Consider the following 20,821-nt stretch of genomic DNA (forward strand, 5'->3'; position numbering starts at 1 on the left):
CTGTTCTAAACGTGTAAAATGCATGCATTTACTTATTTCTCAAAATAATCACGTGGTAGGCTGGTTTCTAGATAGTTCTCATGGCCTTCACCCCTGGTGTTACTTCTGTGATTATGTTACATTATATGGTGAAAGAGTCTTTGAAGATGTAATTAAGGTGACTAATCAGTTGACCTTAAGATATGAAGATTACCCAGGTGGGTCTAGATATTATAATCATATAATCACATGAGCCCCTTAAAAGCAAAAAATTTTTCTCTGGCTGTTGGCAAACGAGGAAGTCAGATTTGAAACATGAGAAGGACTCAACATGGTTGCTGCCTTGAAGATGGACGGGGTCTCATGAAAAGGAGCACCTCTAGGAGCAGAGGACATGCCCCTTGCTGACAACCAACAAGGACGCAGGGACCTCAGACCTACAGCTGCAAGGAACTGGATTCTGCTGACAACCTGAATGACTTTGCAAGTGGATTCTTCCCAGAGTCTCTGGAGAAGAGGTCAGCTGGCTGGCATCTTGGTTTTAGCCTTGTAAGATCTTAAGCGGAAAACCCAGTGAGCTGGCTCAGACTTCTAACCCACAGAACTGTGAGAGAATAAATGGGTGTTGTTTTAAGATGCTAAGTTGTGACAGCAATAGAAAGTGAATACAAACTGTGTGCAGGAGGTACTTTTATTATCATGCCCATTTTGCAGATGAGGAAACTGAGTCACAGAAAAGTAAAGTCACTTGCCTGAAGTCTCACAGCTATTAAATATCAGAAGTGGGATTTAAATCGAGGTAGTCTGCCCCTAGAGCCCATGTTCGAATCCAGTGACACAGTGCCTGAGACGTTTGTAGGTACTTACTGCGTCTTAACTTCCCTTCTCTTTGTAGTGTAGCACAGAGGGCACCTGGCTGCCATATTTCTCGGTTTTGCTGCTGGGGTTTTCTGGTGCTGTGGCAGGGGCTTCTGGAAACCATGGGATCAAGATAGCATATTTGGAGCATTAGTTTTACTCATGAGGGTAGATCTTTTTATATTATAAGAAACCTGAATATGTCATAGACTATAATGTAAAAGATAAAACCAGACATTTCAAAGAAACTTTGTTTTTGATAATCTCTACTGTGAAAAATACTTGACTGAAAAAGTTTGAGAAGCAGCGAGCTGATATATTCAAACTAATCTAGTTTAACACCTTTCCTTCCCATTTTACTCTAAATTCACAGTGACTTTGCTATACCAGCTAGAATTCTGGGATGAGAATCAGGAAATCTGGACCCAGCTATGCACCATCCATCCAACCATCCGTCTTCTGTTGGTCCAAACAAGTACTTACAGAGTGCTCCCCTATGGCTGGAGTGTCTCTAATACAGTGTGACTTGATGAAGTTATATGAACTTTTCTAGTTCTGTTTCCTTGCATATAAAATTAGGTGATTTGACAGAACTTCCTCTAGGGTCTCTGTCTCTTACCAGTCTAACGCTTTTAAAGTTCTCTTAGGTGCTGACTTCTGGATTTGCCGAGGTAGAGCAATGTTTCTTAAGATGTCCAGCCTGGGCACCACCTGCATCAGAATCTCCTGGGGTGCCTAATAAAAAAGTAGTTCCTGAGGTTGCTCCAAACCTATTGAATCAGAAACACTGGGAACTGGGGCCCAAGACTTCTGGTTTTAAATAAGCTCTTCAGGTTATTATTTTGCACACTGAAGTTTGAGATGTGCAGCTATAGGGATGCAAAAATAAATGTATAACATGGGCCGTGTGCCCTAAGTATCTCCCTTATTAAAATACAAGCCTTGCACGTTTGGGAAGAAAAACAGGGTCATGCTATCCGTATCAGTCTCCTGGCCAGGCGCATGCTTGGCCCATCCTGTGGCCCCCTCCCCTAGCCAGAGCCAGGGAGGGAGCTGTGACTGTGCAGCCCATCTGGCTCAGCCCCGGTGCCTACAAAGGCTCCTCTCCCCTTCTGGGGCTTACCTGTGCCTGCCCCATTTAATAAAAGGGGTTTATGTGAGAACAGGAGTGGGAATTCCTCCTCCCAGGCTTTGGCAGCCTTTTCCCTTTCCCAAAGGGAGGGTGGGGCCGGCGCAGGCAGGTGGGGGAGCCCCTCTGGGCAGCTCGCGCCTTGCAGCAGTATCTCACCGGGGTCAGTCGGCGGCCCGAGGCAGCCGCCTTTCCCACTTCCATTCGCGCGGAGAAGAAAACTGGGCGAGTGGGTCACCCTGACTGGTCCCCATAAGCAGACCCTCCCCCGCCTTCGCCTCCCGCTCTCCCGCGGAGCGTCAGGCCACGGCTCCAGCCGAGCGGTGTCGCTGGAGTGGCCGTGCCCGGGGCCGGGGCGGGCGTGTGGCTGCGCCACGGCGCTCTGCCCGCCGGCCGCCCTTGCCCGAGCGCGCCGCCGGCCTGCGGCGCCGTTGGCCCTCCCGCCACCCCCTCGGCGGGGCCCTTCCCTTGACTATGGTGATAGTGACATTCAGCGGGAAAGGCTAGCGCAGACGGCGGCGCCCCGGCTCCCGGGCGCAGGAGGCTCGGGCGGCGGACGGGGCTGCGCGCACCTCGCACCCCGGGCTGCCGCGGCCGGTGGCAGGCGCGCTCGCCCCCCGGCCCGCCGCCCCCGGCCCCGGCGCCGCGGGGCAGCTCGAGCCGCAGCCCGCGTTGGCCCGCGAGCTGCGGGCAGGACCTCGCCGCTCGGGCTCGTGCGCGGGGGAAGGACGGATCCAGCGCTTCGGGAGGGCCCCTGCCTCATTGCTCGTATATGGCAAAGTTTCTCGCCGAGCTCCTGGGCTGCACGTTGCCGAGCAAGGGCGCCTCTCCCATGTTTGAGGTAGGTGGAGGGTGTGTCCCTGCGGCGGCGGCCGTCTGCGGTGGCGGGCGACCCCTGACCGGGCCCCGGGGTCCCCAGGAGTTGACAGGCGTGCGGGCTCATTTGCCTGGTTTCCACCTGGATGTCTGGGGTGGGGCAGGGACAGGATGGCTAGGAGGAGACCGGAAGCCCCAGAGCCTGAATTCTTGCCTCCCTGGAGCTCAGTGAATCTTTTTTTTTCCTTCCCTGGTTGACAGGGGAACACGTTTTCTGTCAATCTGGACGAGTTTTCCGAGTTGCTCTTTACCTAAAATGCCAGGAATGTCTGAAAATGAGCGGTCTCCTGCAGTCCTTTTTTACTGCTTACTTGATTTCTTCGTTTTTCTTTTTCATCTGAAAAAATAAACAGTAACATCTTGAGGTCAGAAGGTTTCTACCTTCCTGCCTCCTTCAGCTGCTCCCTTCCTCCACCCTCCAAACTCCATTGAAGTTAACTCATTTCTTCTTCCGTGAGTGAGCTACATGGGGATGCGAAGGGTTAAATGGGATTTGCCAAATCAGGTGAAGAAATCGCAGTTCTGACGGCAGGTACATCTAATTGCTCACACCTGCCTGAGGTGGCAATGATGCTTCTGTAAGCATTTCTGCAAGCAGTCTATGAGTCTATGAGAAGTCTGGCCTGCTTGTCTTCCTGGGGGAATGATGGCATCAGCTGTTCTATAGGAAACCTCCATGGCCGCTCAGCAGGGACAGCTTCACACTGTGCACAGTCCCACGCTACAGCTACTGTGGGAACAAAGTGTGTCCTTTGTCTCTGTCTACTTGCCCTCCCCCAACAACCTGACAGCTAGACCTGGACCAGAGGGCCATCACTCTGGCCGGGTTAACCAGCGCTGCAGTGTGGGCTTGAGGGCACTCCTCACTCAGTCCTAGGGCCTGACAAGTTTCCCCGCCAGCCTCGGGGCTACTCCAGGAGCCGCCTCAGCCTCGCTGTCTGTAGTTTCCTGACTGGCCAGAGAGAGCAGAACTTGGTCTCTTCTCTCATGGATGCGGGAGCTTGTCTTCAGCAAGGCAACTCTTCACGATTCAAATTCTTAGTCTCTTCCCTGGTTGCTGTGAATCTCTTCTCACCTTTGGCACCTGTAGGTGTTCCTACCTTCTGAGGTCCTATGGGCATATTCCTTTGATTTTGGAGCTCAGATTGCCCAAGCCCATGATGTCTGCTGTGTGACAAATCAGTTTTTAAGCAGGGAGATCCCAGTAGTAGGCAATAAAGAGCAACTGGGAAAACACGAGTGGACTGGGAGAAACCAGACTGAAATGCCTGACACATGGTAGCCTGAAATCTAAAAAATAATGAAGAGCTGGAAAAGTAGAGTTTTGCAGGCCTGCAGCTAAAATTAGCTGTCTTGTTTGGCATGTAGCGTCTCTGTCCATTTGCTTGTCTGTGACGTAAATGTTAGGCAGCGTTTGGGGACCATTCGGCAGACCTGAGGTGCTCCTTTAAAACTGCTTTTCTCTTTGGCTTTCTCTTCACTTGTATTTGGATTTTTATTCTTAAACTACCGAAACCCATGCCAAGCGATTTTGATTGCATGTACTACCTTTTGGTTGTATGTTCCTGACTGTTTTATCCTCCAGTTGATAGATACCCCACCTTGATTTCTTAGAATAATTGACTCTCAATCATTGCTGGTTGGAGAGGGCCTTGAAAACCAGTCTGAGGCCTATTTAACAATTAAGAAAATGAATGGCAGTGTTATTTTTGAAGAGCTCCAGGAAAGGGAATTCCCTCAGTCCTTGGTGACTCCTTGTATCTTGCTGTGTGTTATTTTCTACCCCTCTAGAAGCAGGAGCTACTGTAGCATCTGCTCTCTCCTTATTTCTGCAAATGATTGATTCAGTGTTGGCTGAATCAACCAAAAACACTCCACCTAGGTATCACTTTTAATCGGTGTTGCTGGAGGAGTTAAGTGATCGCCCCTTTCCTGCCTGTGGGGGGAAATCTGTGCCAAAGAGATGAATAACTGAGTCAGAAATGTGCTTGGAGGATGCTATCTTCTAGGGCAACCACCCCTTCAGCACACTCTTACTCAAAAATGAAGAGTTGTTGAGCTCTCTGCGCCTGGGAGGAAGAGAAATGTGTGAGAGAGATATTCTTAAACCTTTATAAATATTCATTTCCTAAAAATGAAAGTGCCAGGACACGGGAAAATTCTAGGCAGCTTTGCCTTTCCAGCAAATGCTCTAATTCTGACTTTGCAGGTTACCTTTGGTTTGCGGAAGATCAAGAGAAGAGATAGATGTCTTCACAATGAATGGCCTTTGGATTTATTTTGGGTAGGAGGTGGCCAGGGATGTTGTTTCTTCCTAGACGGGCCAATCGGGTTTGCACAGAGGAGATTCTGCCTAAAAGAGCACTGAATCCCGACAGGACCTCTTGTGTGTTTGTAGTTGTCTGGGGAGGCTGGGTGATAAGTTATGGTGAACACAGGTATAAGAAGTCGCAGTGGTTGAAAAGCGGCTCCAGTGCGTGCCCTGCTGCGTCATCTTCAGAGGCGAAGGACAGATGGCGTGCATTTGAAACACGGTGTCTTCATGATCATATTGTTAACCTTTCCTTTCCTTTTTCTTTGTAAAGTATTAAGTTTATAAACCAAGTCTTTGGGAAACAAATTTAAAATTTTTTTTTTTAAGATTTTTTTTTTTTTTTCTTTTTCTCCCCAAAGCCCCCCGGTACATAGTTGTATATTCTTCGTTGTGGGTCCTTCTAGTTGTGGCATGTGGGATGCTGCCTCAGCGTGGTTTGATGAGCAGTGTCATGTCCGCGCCCAGGATTTGAACCAACGAAACACTGGGCCGCCTGCAGCGGAGCGCGCGAACTCAACCACTCGGCCACGGGGCCAGCCCCAACAAATTTAAAATTTTAAGAAAAAAGCAAAGGGTAATAAGTTTATCCCAGCCATAGCAGTGCCCTGAGCACTGGGCTAGATGTTTGGAATAATGTATGTGCCATACCAAGGCAGAGCTTCTGCAGAAAGAGTGGGCTTGCTGTGTATTCTGATGTCTAGAAAAGGTAGGTGGATTTAGACCTACAGGTCCTACTTACATGTGTCCTGTGTGCTTGGATGGATGAGTGTCTGGTCCTGGCATCCATTCCTTCCCCTTTAAGCTCTGAGCTATTATGAACCTGCTCCCCAACTCCAGCCTCAGTGTTGCTTTGCGTTGTGCCTTCATGATAGGTAGTGATGGGGTCTGGTTCCAGGGCAGGAAGTGGCAGGAGAATTATATAGTCAGAGGCGATTGCTTTTTCTCCTTCCAGGCCCCTTTTCCCTCAGTCTACAAACCTGCATTTTTGATCCTCCCATCCTTAATCATCTAATCTGGTGGGTCACCTTTCAGGAGCCACATCTGTTGGGCAGAACACATTTGGCTCTTCAGAAAAGGGACGTCCAATTCCATGCCACTGGTCATGGATGTGATTTCTACAATTGTCACACCTCATGTATATTCTACTTATTTCCACCTTCTATTTTCTGTCTTTACCAGTATTGCTGCCTAACTGCGACTATAGCTTTATTTTAATTTACCCATAATACATAATATCTATCATTTATTGCCTACTCTGAGCCAGGCATTGCTCTAAGGGCATGCTATACATAATCCCAGCTATCCTCCCAATAACATCGCAATATAGGTGTTAATAGCCGTGTTTCACAGATGAGGACATTAAGGTTGAGAGAGTTTAAGTAATTCGCTTAAGGTCACTCTCATTGTATGTGCTGGAGTGAGGATCTCAAAGTTCACTTACCTCCCTCCACTATGGTTACTTGGTATTTAATGTTTTCTTTTGTTTTCTGTTTTCTACCTCAGGTTCATTCCTAGATATACCCTTTCTCTTTGGAAGTGGGAAAGGTAAACCCCCATTCTTTCATATTCTTTTATTCTTTCACCTTCACTGTGTTACCATTGGGATGGCATGAGTACCTTAGTCCTGGAAGTGTTCAATCAAAGGCTGATTGAACTCAGAGGAATAGTTAAGGGGAAGATTCAAATTCAATAGCCATGACCCTTTGCAGATAGCTCCCGTTTACACAGCATTTCCTGCATGTTGTCCTGTTTTATTCCCCAATAACATTATGAGGTAAGTTGTGTTGTCATCTCTGTTTTAGAAGTGAGAAAGCCAAGGCTTAGAGTCATTGCATGAATTTTCCAAGGTCACTCACCTACGTAGAGTCTGATCTGGGAGGTAAATCCTGGGCTCTGATTCCACAGTGCTTTGCCAGCTAGCTGCATTGACTTTCCTGATCTTTTCCTGGTCTCTGATGTCTGCTCATCCACTCTATCTTTTGGACTATTTCCCAAGTCATCTTCCTTAATAGCCCAACTCAACACAGTGCCCATTTGTATACCCCACTCTCTTTGGTGGTTCACCATTGCATGCTGATTCAGAAGGGCTTGCAACTCCCCTCAGTAGTGTGGTCACTACCTAATTTTCTTGTCCGGTCTTTCCTTCCTTCTATTATATTCCTGGTATTCCAGCAACTTTAGTTTACTCGCATTTCGTGATCATGTCCTCTCACCTCCAAGCTGTTCCTCTGCCTGGAATATTCTTCTCCTAACAACACCTATTGATGTTTCCCCTTTCTTCAAGGTTCAGCTCAAATCTCACCTCCAGATCCACCTCGTTGGACAATGTCCAACTCTCTACCACAGGCCCACTGAATGTTATTTGTGTTTGTTTCTATAGGAGATTTTCGATAACTTTCTCTGTGCTTCAGTTTTCTGTCCTGAGTGCAGGGTGGTGAGGGTTAAATGAGTTGATGCCTGGAAAGAACTTAGAATAGTACTCAATACGTGGTAATTGCTGAGGTCCTTGCCTGTGTGTCTCCGAACTATTTAGCCACAAGAACTAAGTATTTTTTCCTTCCACAGCACCTAGTGGAGTATTTTGCACTTAGTTTTGTATCAAATATCTGATGGGTCAAATTTATCTTCCAACCCTGAAGGTTCATGATTTACTTTACTCTTAAATTATTTGTTGTTTATCTGGAATTCAAATTTAACTGGCACCCTATATTTTTATTTGCTAAACCTGGCAACCCTGTCTTACCTTTCCCCTCCTCCCCTCAAAACCCAGCTCCCGGAGTTCAATCCTGGAACTCAACTGTGGAAGCCTTGTCCCCATCCTTCCCTCTTTATAGCCCCTACTGTGTCAGAGATCCTGTCCCCGGCCAAGGGAGCCACCTATAGGGAACTGCAGCTGGGCAACTGTCTGTTCCCACTGTATGGAAATTCTGGAGTGGGCAAGCTTTCCGCTGCAAGTGTCAGGGCCACAACCAAGAGAGGTGTATTACTGGCATGTTATTTATTCATTCTTCATGTGCTCACCAGTTCATTCAATCGTGCATTCATTTAACAAATGTTATTAAATGCTGACTTTGTGCTAGGCGCCCCATGGAAGCCTTGCTAAGAGACGTTCAAACTGTTTTGACCGTGACCTACAGTAAGAAATATATTTTACATTACAATCCTGAATGCACATAGCTATTTATACCGATAACCCTGAAATTAAGTTTCAAGAATAATACTTTTCCTTGTGACAGGGGATCTCCTCTGATCTTTGCAATTCTGTTCTTTCCTTTCCATACCATTTCTTCCATTCTATTAAGAATTAAACTGGGAAAGACCCACTGAATTGATTTCATGAGTTGTGGCTCGTAATTTGAAAAGTACTGCTTTATAGGATGTAAGATTCTATTTTCACGGAACAATGTGTATTAACTCATTATCCCAGGACTATACTTACACATTATTGCACTGTACATTAGGAGATCTTTGTGGTCTATCTGGGAAGCCAATCATCATGCATAACATTATTTTTTTGGAGAAAATATTTTTAGGGTTTCAAATAACTAACGCATCAAATAACTTTTTTTTTGCTGAGGAAGATTTGCCCTGAGCTAACATCCACTGCCAGTCTTCCTCTTTTTGTATCTGAACTGCCACCACAGCATGGCCACTGACAGATGAGTGGTGTGGGTCTGTACCTGGAACTGAACCCGGGCCGCTGAAGTGGAGTGTGCAGAACTTAACTGCTAGGCCACTGGGCCTGACCCTCAAAAAACTTTTGATAAATATCCTGCCTCTAAATTGAGTCAAAGGTTTGGCATGTTATCTGAGCATATTTTATGACATGGTCTTTTATTTTGAACACGGTACTCGAATTTCAATTTATTTCTCTCTTTGCATCCACTAACAACAAACGTGCACCACTGTTTGGATTGACTACCCAGGCTACATTTTATGAATCTTCCCAGTTTTATATTTTAATCGACCTCATCCCTTCTCTCTTGAAGGAAGTTATACTTTCAAGCAGTTTTTTCCCTCTAATTTGCCTGGTAAAGATCTCGATTTTATCCATTACAATGAGCCTTACACACTCTCATCCACTTGGCCATTCTGATGGCTTCAAGCATCTAAAGAATGATCCCTCTGGTCAGGCTGTTTTGAAAGCAAATAACTTGGATGAGTATGGCTGTAGCTTCAGTGATTGGATGTTGGTGGACGATCATAAGGGAGAAGTTTACTTTGAGAATAATAGCTCCTGTTGCCACAGCTGGGCTTTCTATGAGGGTCATTTGAATTTTAAGCTAATGGATACTGAGTTTGTCTTGTAAATTCACAACTCAGTTTGTTTGAGGGCCAATTGGATTGCTCTACCACATCTGAGCCATTGTATACACACAGGGCAACTCTACTTACCTTTTGTGTTAGCTGCTTTTAGACTCTGCATGTGGTCCTAAATGCACACATTTCATTTATAGGAATATTTGGTCCCATTGTGATTACATCTGTCTAATGGCTTCTTGCTGAGAAACCGTTACATGATTCTTTTCTTTTTTGTATTTTGATAAGGCAAGGCTGGTGTTTCATATCTGTCAAATGGCCAATGCTGGCTGCATGTCATAGGGAGCAGGGATAGGAGCTTAACTCTTTGATTTATTTCCTTTTGCTTAGCTCTTTTCAGTTTGTAATGGTGTTCTTGTGTATTGTGAATTTCTTTATTTTGCAAATCTTTGATAAAATACAATAGGTCCTGGGGTGACATTTATATTAGCAAGATTCTACCTACTTAGAGTTGCCTACTGAAGCGGCGTATAAATAAAATGACAACTTTTATTTATTTGAATTTTGTGATGAGTAAGGACTGTACTTTCCACCCTTGGAGAGATTTAAATGTATTCTAGGCCTATTTCTCCAAAAACCTATAGTATGTTAACATAGATTAATATATCTATGTCCCTTTCAAACCTCTACATTTTCAAACCAAAATGGAGGACTCGGCATCCTCCTTGCACCCACCTGATCCCCACTTCTTTCTAACTCCGTCAGCCAAAAGCACTACACGTCTTCTTTTTACCTAGGCTAGCATTTTGGTGCTGTCTTTGCTTTCTTTTTTCTTCGTGAACAATCTGTCAGTGACTTCTGCAGATGCTGTCTTGGACTTATGCCTTTCCTTTGATCCCTGCTAGTCTTCAGCCACTGATCTGACAAACATTTACTGAGTGTGTACTATGGACAAGGAGCAGCAGGGTCTGTAGGGGATTTCACAATAAGCTACTAATGGATTTGCTTTGCTGAAGTCTCGCCACTCTCTGCTTTTCCTGAATAGGCTGCTATACGCCACAATGCCTTCTCATCGGCGCTTTCCTACATGAGAGTCTACATGACTTTCTATTTCCAAAGGTTAAAGTCTCTAAATTCTGCCTAGGTTATTTCTAAGATATTCACTGAAGGGTCTTAGTCTGCCTTGCCAGCTTGACTTCCAACTGCTGATTCTTGTCAGAGCTCCTCACACGTCAAATACAGATTCTTGCCCCTGCATCTGTGTTTATGCTACTTGTCTGTCCTGTAATGTGATTACCTATCCTCTTTGTGTTTATTCTTCCTAACCAAATGCTACCTAATCTTCAGGGCCATAGTAAAGACCCAGCCCTTCATGAAACCTTCCCCAAGGACAGCCAAGAGCCTGGGAGGGCACAGCCTGCAGAATCAGATACTTGGCTTCCAATCCTGGCTCCTCTACTTCTTGTCTGTGTGACATTAATAAATTACTTCTTTGTGTCTCACTTTTATTTTCTGTAAAATTGGAGTAATAAAAGTAGCTATCTCATTGAGTGGTTATGAGGATTAAATAAGGTAGTTCAAATGAAATGCTTAGCGTAGTGTCTGGCATGTAGTAATTGACAAATATAATAATAATAATGATGATTAATAATAATAATGATTGTTATATATTTTCACCTTGATCCCAGTCCTCTGAGTTCTCTCTTTTATTTGACTATCTTAGAACATAGCTTACACTTTTCTGACTTCTCCACAGTGCTAAGCACAAGGTAGGTGCTCAATCAATGCTTATTAATTTTGAAAACATGTCGTATGCTGTTTTAGCAAAATCTGGGAACCAGTGTATTTCTGGATATATTTAATTGTACTTCATGGAAATGTGACAACCCCTGTCCTTTAGTGACTTGTCCCCTGATCTCTTGGATGTATATTGATGCTAATTTAGGCTACAGTTGTACAAGTGATGCTAATGTACTTTTATACACAACTGTGGTAGAAGCAGTACTTGAAAAATGTGCCAATTATAAATGCCATTAATTTAAATGAAATCCAACCATAGATTGCAATATAATTAAACAGAGTATTTTTTATTTTTCGATTGGTTTGCAAACATGAATCCTCAAAATAGGTCAAGTGAAGCAAATCCATGCCATAAGTCAAGATTTTATTCATCAGACTTTTGTGTTCCATGCTGTTGGTGGAAAATTCTGGCTGGAAGTCAGGTTAGATTATTTCAAAATTAATTTACTCCAAAGAACACTTACCCAGTGGGCTTCCTTATCATATTTCTAGTGGGAAAGAGGGAGTAATGGTGCCCTGCTTCCCTGGAAACTCTGTTGGATGCCCTGAAAGCATGGGAATTTACTTTCATGGAGATTATTTGAATTTGGCTGGAAGTCAAGTGAGGATGCCTACAGAGAGGCACGTGGGGCTGCAAACTACGGAGTGGCAGCATCATGAATTGCAGAGAACCTGCACCAGGAATCTTAAGATCTGAATTCTGAGCCTTGCTCATCTCCTTACTGGCTGAATGCTATTGGGGAAATCTCCTTACCTCTCTGAGTGTCCATTTTCATAGTTCTAACATAAAAGTGTCAATATTTGATTTGCTTTACTCACAGAAATGATGTGAGGCTCTAGTGTGGTAATAAATGTGAAAGTCCTTTATAAAGTATCAAGCATCATACAAATGTGAATTGCCATTACTGATACAATAATGAAGAGGACAGAGACAGAAGGTGTGTACTGGCATCCTAGGCATGCAGGAACCTGCTGGCAAATGGAATGCTAGGAATGGTATGAATGGTAAAGAATACAAATACCTCATTTGAAAGGTAGAGAAGGAAATATGAAGCTGTCATAATTTACAACTAGAGCTTTAACCCATCTGCAATAACGCCTGGAATCAATTTGTATCTAGAAATTTCCTTAGGCAATAAATGCTTTCTGAGAACTAAACTTGAACTAAGTTTCTGAATGAAATTCTGTCACCCTGAGGGGAGGAATGTGCAGATATCATGACCGAAGGCAAATTGCAAGGTGGTAGTGCTGGGCCAGATTCAGAAAGAGGGTCTAAGAGTGTAGGATTGTAGATTTCAGAAACATATAGTGGCTGTTGTTTGAACTCTGTCCTTTCCCTCTGTCCCCTGAGCCTAGCTACCCTGTGCCAGAAAAAAGAGCTTGATGTATGATGACCCAAGCAGCCCTGCTTTGGGGCCATTTCAGAGAGCAGAACTCGGAGGAGGGAGCCTTTTCAATGTAAGGAGAGCACTGGTGGCCTGGGCTGAGCAGTAGTGGGTATTTTGCTGCAGGACAGTGTACACACCTGGGCAGCCTGGAGACAGCATGATCCAATGGTTCCCTGGACTGGTTTGAGAGCTAAAAAGACATAATTTCCCCCAGAGGACATCAAATGATATCAAAGGAAGATACTGATACTGTATCAAGGAAAGAAGGGATCCTTGGAAGAGACTTTTATGTTCTCAGGGTGGGGGTGGGTAGCAAAATTAGGGTGTGATTAGGTGACTCCATTTGTAACTACAATTGGGTACATAATATTGGCCCATCTAACTTTGTCAGTTTCCTTCTCTCCTATTCCATTGTTGAATAAGTGTAGGCCTTTTGTGAAATTTAATCCCCTAAGCCATTTTTTTGGCCCAACAAGCTTATTCTTGATGTTCATTTTAACCAAATTTCATATGTGTTAAAATGCGTTTTATGTCTGTTAAGAGAGAGTGGGGTGGAGTGGGAGAGGGGAGATGCATGTACAGAACCACACACAGGTAGAAAGACACACAGGCGCACAGTGATTTGCCCCTGGAATGGGCTTGATGATTAAACCACATCATGATCAGTGGTTAAATGAATCCATAAGTCTCACTAACTTCATTTACTAACTTTCCGCCAAAACCTTAAACGTGCTTGTGTACGTGAGGCCAAGTACAGAGATTCTTCTCAGGGCTTAACAAATTGAACTTCCTTTGGTTTTGAGTTTCTCTTTTGCCTCCTCCCTCTCCTCCAGCTTAGGGAGGTTCTTTCTAAGAATCTGTGACATAGCTGTGTGTGATTTTCATTTTTTCCATCTCACTCTGCAAATAGAAACTGATTTCATTTTTTCTCATGTATAAAGAAATAGTACATCTGATTTCACAGGCCAGAAAGAAATGATTGGAATGCATCCAGCCAGGCCCTGGGGAAGCCCCTAAAATTATCTGCTACCTTATGGACTGTCCAGATTGTATGAGTGGCTGGGGAAGATGGGGGCAGGGAAGAGGGATTTGGGAAATAAAATTTTCTCTTGCCCAGATGCTGTGAGTGAGTCAGATGGCTGGGTGAGTACCCTGATGCCTACTGTGATTTTTTAGGAGTCCATTTGCTCAGTGCCAGGTTTGGATGTTCAAGCAGCTGGGCAGACCCTCTGGGGTTCCTAGTTAATGCAGCTCCCTCTCTCTGCACGTTGTGTGGACTTCCCGTATGTGTGAGTACTTTCTAGATAAACAGAGGGACTTCTCCTGGCTTACCTTGGCTTGCACTTTTGATTTGGAATTGCTGTGTGTTAGAGTGACTAAGAAATATGCCCTCACTTGATAGATGGTACATAGTAATAATAGTTAAGAATTTACCAAAACTCCTTACATACATAATTTTATTAGAAATGGAGAAACAGTAGATTATTTTACTCTATTTACAGATGGAAACTCTAAGGAACAGAGAATTAAGAAATATTAACTATTGGAAAATAGCTTGGGTGTAAAATTGTCCAACAGCTTTGCAGATATTAAAAATAATTTATCACCTTTTTCTATATATATCTTCCTCCTTAATAGAATTAGGAAGATAGCACTATAAAAATACTATCAGTTGAAATCATTAATATGAATTTCTTTGAAAATCATAAAAGTGGTACAAAAAAATGTAAAGTATCTTACCTCAAATACGGTTTGTAACAATACAAGGTATACCTAAATACCATAAAATATTATTATTATGTAAATGAAAAATTCCATCATTAGTAAAGGTCCTTCCCATTTCTGGCCTTGCACGTGAACATGGTAACAAATGGGAGCAGCTTTGATGATCTATTTCGGAAATCATTTCCAAGTCCTTCTTTCTCCCACAAAATTAGCATAAATCCCACCTGCCATTTCTAGCCATCCCCATCTCTTCCTATGAGTTCTGTCATTGGATGAAGAGCTTCCAATAGAGAACAATTAGATTTTTCTCTCCAGACAAACCATTGCTAAGGTACAGCTTGTTGGGGGTGATTGCCCCGGATTTTATGTTATGGGGTCTCCTGTCCTGCTGGTGGATGAGTGAAATATCAGTAGAACAGAATAATCAACAAATTCCATGGTACAGTGCCGTGCAGAGTTTGAAGCACTTTCACTGAAGCCTCTTCAACAGCTTTTGAAACATTATCATCCCCATTTGACAGATTTAGAAGCTGAGATTCAGAAGATAAAGCGAATGTCCCGTAACCACAGCCAGAAAGCGATGGAGCGAGGACTTCAGCTCCAGGTCTCCTGTTCCCAAGTTCCCCTGCTCTTTCTAGGGCAAGCTAGGTGTCAACTGTGATGCCCTTGCCCATGTAAGGAAGCTCCCAAGTCTCGTATATATTAATTATTTCCGTAATGACTCCACCATCACCAAGGCAAAGGCGTGGCACTTTCCGCTCCTTGTGTCTTTAGTGAGACTAAGGCTGCCCTTTAATAATTATCTTCTAGAATTTAAGCTAAGTCTCTACTCTATCACTTGTAGCTTGTTATTTGTGTGACCATAGGCAAGTTACTTAACCTCTCTAAGATTCAGTGTCTTCATCTATAAAATGAGGATTAAATGAGAAAATATATGTAGTGTTACGCTATACGTGGCACATAATTAACATCAGATGTTACCGTTCTTCTTCTTTTTTTATTTTCTACTTCCTAATTGGGCTTGATTTACATTTTAGGCTGCTTTTCTTTCTGTATTAACTTTTTGGAGCTGAGGTAGATATCAAGTGGACATGTGATGGGAGTGGGAAAGGCCCAAGAGAAGGCGCCTACCCTGTGCTTTGTCCCTGGTCCACACGAAAACTAAATTAGGTGCCATAGCACTAGCGGTGATAAAAGATTGGTTTCATTATTTTTTTTCTGGGTAAATACACCAGTGGTTACTTTTCTTTCTGAAGTCTCTTGCCCGTCACATACTGTGCTACGCAGAATACTCATTGTACAAATATTTATTTAATCCAAATTATGTGTCCTATTCATGTGTGTGGTCCTGTAAGGATCACAAAAGGAACAAGACATAGTCTGTCCCAAATTTACCTGAAGAGGCTTGATTTCTAAGCACAAAACCAGAGGACCATTCTGAGCTCAAGTCTGGTAGGAAAACCACTATGCCTATTCTAGGGAAAAGATTTCAGGGGCTAACTCTTTTCCCAGAATGCTTCCAAGTGCTGTGACAACCATTTAAAATATTTTCCAAGGAAGGAGTTGATTTCACAAGAAATTCTGTTTTACCAGATTGATGCTATAAATAGGCAGAATAAGTTATCGTTTGTGTCTTACCACTTTCCAAGACACAAGCAGTGATTAAAAATGGTAAAAGAAAAAAAATAGGATTGTGTTTGAGGTCACAGCAGATGTAAAATCTTTTTAAAACTATGCCTCCTTATTGGATTTTCTGATTTTGTTTTGTAGTGCCTTAGGCAAGTTACTTTCCTCATATGTAAAATACTCTAAATAAAAATATCTCACTGGGCTTTCATGCAGAATACATGAGATATGATGGGAAAGCACTTAGCATAGTGTCTGGCACATGGTAGCCAGTATCCAATTAGCAATATTTTTCTTTCTACATTGATGAATATGCTTTTTGTCTTTTCTAGACCAGAGATTTAAATTAAGTCCTCCTTTTGAAGCCCCTCCTCCTGTTATCCACTTTTATTCTGCTATCCCCTGGAGCGTTTCAAGATTGTCTACAGCTCAGCATGGCTTTACATGCATTGCCCATCAAAGAGTTAACAAGGCTGTGCTCCAACCTTTCTGGTTTGCTGGAGCTACTTAATCAGAGAAATCATTGTGGCTCTTTTTGTGCAACTCATTGATGTCCAAAGCAACTAATTAGAGAGAGGGAGTATAGAAAATCAATTTTTACTAACATTGACATTTCTTCCAATTTAAGCAATTGGTTTGCTTACATTCTTTGTGAAAACCTGTTGAGATGTAAAATTATCCCACATGACAAGATTAGAGGGTTCTAATAGGTTCTTGGTGTTAGGGTGTTAGAATAAAGATTATTTGAACATTAAATACATAGTCAGAATTTGGAAGGGATCCAGCACGTTACATGAACTCATTAGAGAAGTAATTTGGACTCATAACACCCTTAAAGAAACTTCAAGCCTAATGGGTGTGGGGGGCAGTATAATTCTTTGAGAATCTCGCCTACTTAGAGGGAAGAGGATTATGTTGGATATTTCCCTTTGTATCTCCTGTACTTGACCTTTCTCCATTCTGTACACCAGGAAGCCAACCTGTATGAAATACATCCGCAGGGTTCTCTTGGCCTCAGCTTTCAACTGGGGCTGGCCAGTGGGGAGCATTGGTCAGAAACTGGAGGGAGTAGAGATTGTGAGGGCACGATGTTTATTACCTCAACTCCCTATTTTCAAGGTCACCTTGAGCTGGCTGTATCCCTCTGCCTAAGATTGCAGCTCCTGTAAAGTGGTCCTTTCCACCTAGCCCTTCTGTCTCCAGCTCTCTGCAACTCTTCCTTCTCTTGCTACTTTAGGGGGGATAATTGGACATGTTACCAGCCCCAAGAAATTGTACCAGGCCTTATAGTATTTCTTACGCCCTTCTTACATCGTTGTAAATGGTCAAAATTTTACTGAACTTTCTTTAAATTACCCAATTTGAATATGTTACCTGTTTCCTACTAGAACCCTGAATGATAGAGGAGCGATAGCAACTTTCTTTCAAAAGATCAAAGTGACCGTCTGAATTACTGGTTTGTAAAAAATTCTGCCAATTCATAAAAATACTGTGTGCCTCATTACGTATTCAGGTAAAAGTAGATGAATTCACAAGAATGATGAATAATGGTGTGGCTTGTGTGGGTTGTGATTTGTCGTTAAATCATCTCATTTGGGTTGAATGAGGATGTTATTAGAGCTTCAGTAGATTCCAGTGTCTTAATAGAGCAGAGCCTTTAGAGATGGAGTGGGATGCTGAATGCATTGCATCACAACTTCTTAACTTGCAGGTAAGGAATCTGAGTCACCAAGAAGTTAGATGAGTTGCTCAAGGTCAGACCATTAGTATGTGGCAAAGCTGGGTCTTGAACCATGTCTTGTGACTCTAAGGCCAGTGGTTCTTTTAGTGCTCCAAATTGTGGAAACCAGTTAAATCTAGATTCCATTAAGCAAAATACATGGATTTGATTTCAGTTGGTCAGCTTGCAATGAACTGGAATCGTGCTTGAGTGTGATGTTGTGGGTTTTGATTTGTTTTTAAAAAGGAAATTAAGTGCAAGTGAGGAATTTCAGTTTACAATAGTTCATCTGTCACGTCAGTTTAGCTAAATAGAACCATGTTATGAAGATGTTAACACTGTTTTAGAATTTGTTTATTCATAAGGGAATTTCTTGCTGTATAGTACTTTTAGTTTCAGAAAATATGATTTATACTTGTGCTGAGTGATGAATTATAAAAACACTCAGAAAACAATCCTAATCCCTGAATATATTTCATTATTGGAAGAGTTTTGGGGGAACTAGTCTCTCATCGCTATTTCATACCAGAAAAATATTTGATTTTCTATCATGTGTGTGGCGTGTGTAGCCTGAGAATTGCAATAGTTGGTACATGGAAGGTGTCAATGCTTCTGCCCTTAAGATAATAACAGCCTAATACAAGGGATATAGGATAGAGATTATATACAAATTGAAAAACAAATGAGATAAAATTTTCTTCTTAAGTCAACTGTTAGGAGGACCTACAAGATAACCACACAATTAAGGTGTGATCCCCTGAAGTCAAGGGTGAAAACCTACATTTCTTTCATAGTCTATTCTACCTCTTTACAGGGAACATGATAATTACTTAGTAAATATTTGACAAATAAATAAATGAAATCACAATAGGTGTTCTTGCAGTATTTCAGGAATAAGAATGGGAGTTTGGTCTAATCTGTTGTTTTATGTGGTTCTTAGTTGCTAGCCTAGATGGTTCACACATTGGGAGCATTACTTTGCTATATGTTGTGTATGAGTTTGGTGACAATTTTTTTAAATTTAGGCTTGCATATAGAAAAATTGCACTGTCAATTCAATATTATCTTTTTAATAAATTAAAAAGTGAAACTGTTTAGGTAAATAAATCAATAAAAGGATGATTTAAATCAATTTTACTATGAAACATCATCAATTTTCTTGCACAATAAAACCTTGAAAATTAATAAATATAAGTTGTTTAGTCGCTTCAGTTTTTGTGCTTTGATACTGATCCGTAAAAACAATGACTCACACTAGCTGGATGTGTTAGTTTTCCTTGCGCTTTTTTGCAATGCACTAAGATGGTCTTTGCTCTAATTCTGCTTTCCTGGATAATGCTGCGTATTACTATATGACTTGGATATTTTAGAATTTTGAACTATGAATTTTGCGTCTGTGTAATGCAAATATATGCTATTCTCTTTAAAACATCATAAATGGGTTCTTGTTTTTTTTTTTTAATATCAAGATTGGCTTAATTATCTTTTGAATGGTGGAGCTTTCAGAGAAATAGCTCTGTTGAAAAGATAATGGTCAACTATATGGTTACCCAGATGTAAAAATTATATTTTGATAATGACATTTCCTCCAGAAAGAAAGTTAAGTAGAAAGTTACCCTATCTCCTGTAGGGTGAGTACTCAATGCTCCTTTATTACTCATCCTTTATTACTCGTTTATTGATTCTGTTCCTCATTTGACCCTAAAGTGGAGGAATACAAATCTGACAGGGCCGTATCTGTAGTGATTGGAGTCCTTGTATGCATATGTCTATTTCTTTCTCCTTATTCTTTTCTTCCTTCTAAAATGGCAATGATCAGAGAAAACTCCCACTTGCAAAAATGTACAGCTAACTCTTTTTTTATATTTCCCTTCTATTCTGTGAGAGTAGAAAGCTGTTCTTCAGAAGAGGTCCAGAAGGCTTTCTTGCTATCTCTAGATTCACTCTCTTCATTCCACACTGCAAAAAACGTGGAGTTACTGTCCTAGAAAGGAGCTCAATATTAGACAGTGAGGAGAACTGTGTTTATTTCTTCACTGTTGTATCCCCAGCACATAGCAATATTTCCCGAATAGCAGTCTTGTAGAATTAATACATGAATGAATAAATGCGTAGAGCCACACCATACCTTCTCCACAGACCTTTCTCTTCCCCCATCACCAAGGAAACTTGAAAAACATTCTACTCCATGACTGTACGTACTTAAGGATATAAGATACTTTTTTGATGGACTCCTTTCCCTTTTCTCTTTGGCCTTGCAGGCTTGCAGATTTGATTTTCATATTAACCTGGCTTCATTTGCTTTCAGATATTGAGATTTGATGGGAAGGGATGTTAGTATCACCTAATATGATTTGCCCTTCTTTGGGGAAGACACTGGACCTTAAAATATTTTAGGATGACATCGGTTGTAAATTCTAAGATATATTGTGATAGCAACTTTAACGTTGTTTAAATTTATTAGAAATAGTTGTATGTGTCTGACATTTTTAGTTGATACAGTTGAAACTGTTCATTCTTTGCAAGACACTAGTATCATTCAATTGAAGAGCACAGAAGCATAAAATTTAATGTACCTTTACTTCACATTTTGGTGATTATTTGTGTGTTAATTTAAATATTTTGAGGCATTTCCTGTATAAATCTTCAATCACCATTAATTGAAACACTTACATAATAAATACAGAGATTTTCTTCACAAGGTAAATTGTTTCTGTTATATTCTAAGATGTTCATCATTTTGAAAGGTGCCTGTAAAAAATGGAAATGGAAAAATTTCCTTATTATCATGAACACCACATTAACTTGAAATATTAACAGTGTTCATGGACTTTTGCTGTGACGGCTTTTAAAACATTATTAGTTTTTCTGCTTGAGTCTGTCTCCTTTTCCTACTTGTTGCGACTGTCCATGGTGCTGAAAGCATAGTCACAAAATGATGGCGATGTGAGAAATTTCCAGGCTAATGCCTCCATTTTCATTGAAGAAGTTCAGAGAGCTGAACTCATTTACCTAATTTGATACATCTTGTAATGGCTGATCGGGACAAGAATCCATGTGTTTCTTCTAACTGTACCAGGCTGGCAAACCTGGCTTCAAACCCGAGGACCCCTAGTAGAGTTAAATGCATAAAACTCTAGAGATCA

General features: G+C 41.9%; 1 protein-coding gene across 5 annotated transcripts in view; it reads left to right on the forward strand.

Moving 5' to 3' along the window:
* The window catches only part of RASGEF1B (RasGEF domain family member 1B), a 701,629-nt gene that overhangs the window by 192,434 nt on the left and 488,374 nt on the right, over window positions 1–20,821 (forward strand). The window contains exon 1 of one of the 5 annotated variants that reach the window (XM_023637855.2): window positions 2,537–2,807. The exons of 3 other annotated variants lie outside the window; for them this stretch is intronic. In XM_023637855.2, the coding sequence (XP_023493623.1) occupies window positions 2,739–2,807 (69 nt within the window). In that variant the 5' untranslated portion in view covers window positions 2,537–2,738. Of the gene's footprint in view, window positions 1–2,536; window positions 2,808–20,821 lie in introns of those variants that run through there. One more of the 5 variants, XM_070263621.1, reaches the window with a different exon arrangement.

The sequence above is a fragment of the Equus caballus genome, chromosome 3, assembly GCF_041296265.1.
Source record: "Equus caballus isolate H_3958 breed thoroughbred chromosome 3, TB-T2T, whole genome shotgun sequence".
In the NCBI taxonomy this organism is placed as follows: Eukaryota; Metazoa; Chordata; class Mammalia; order Perissodactyla; family Equidae; genus Equus; species Equus caballus.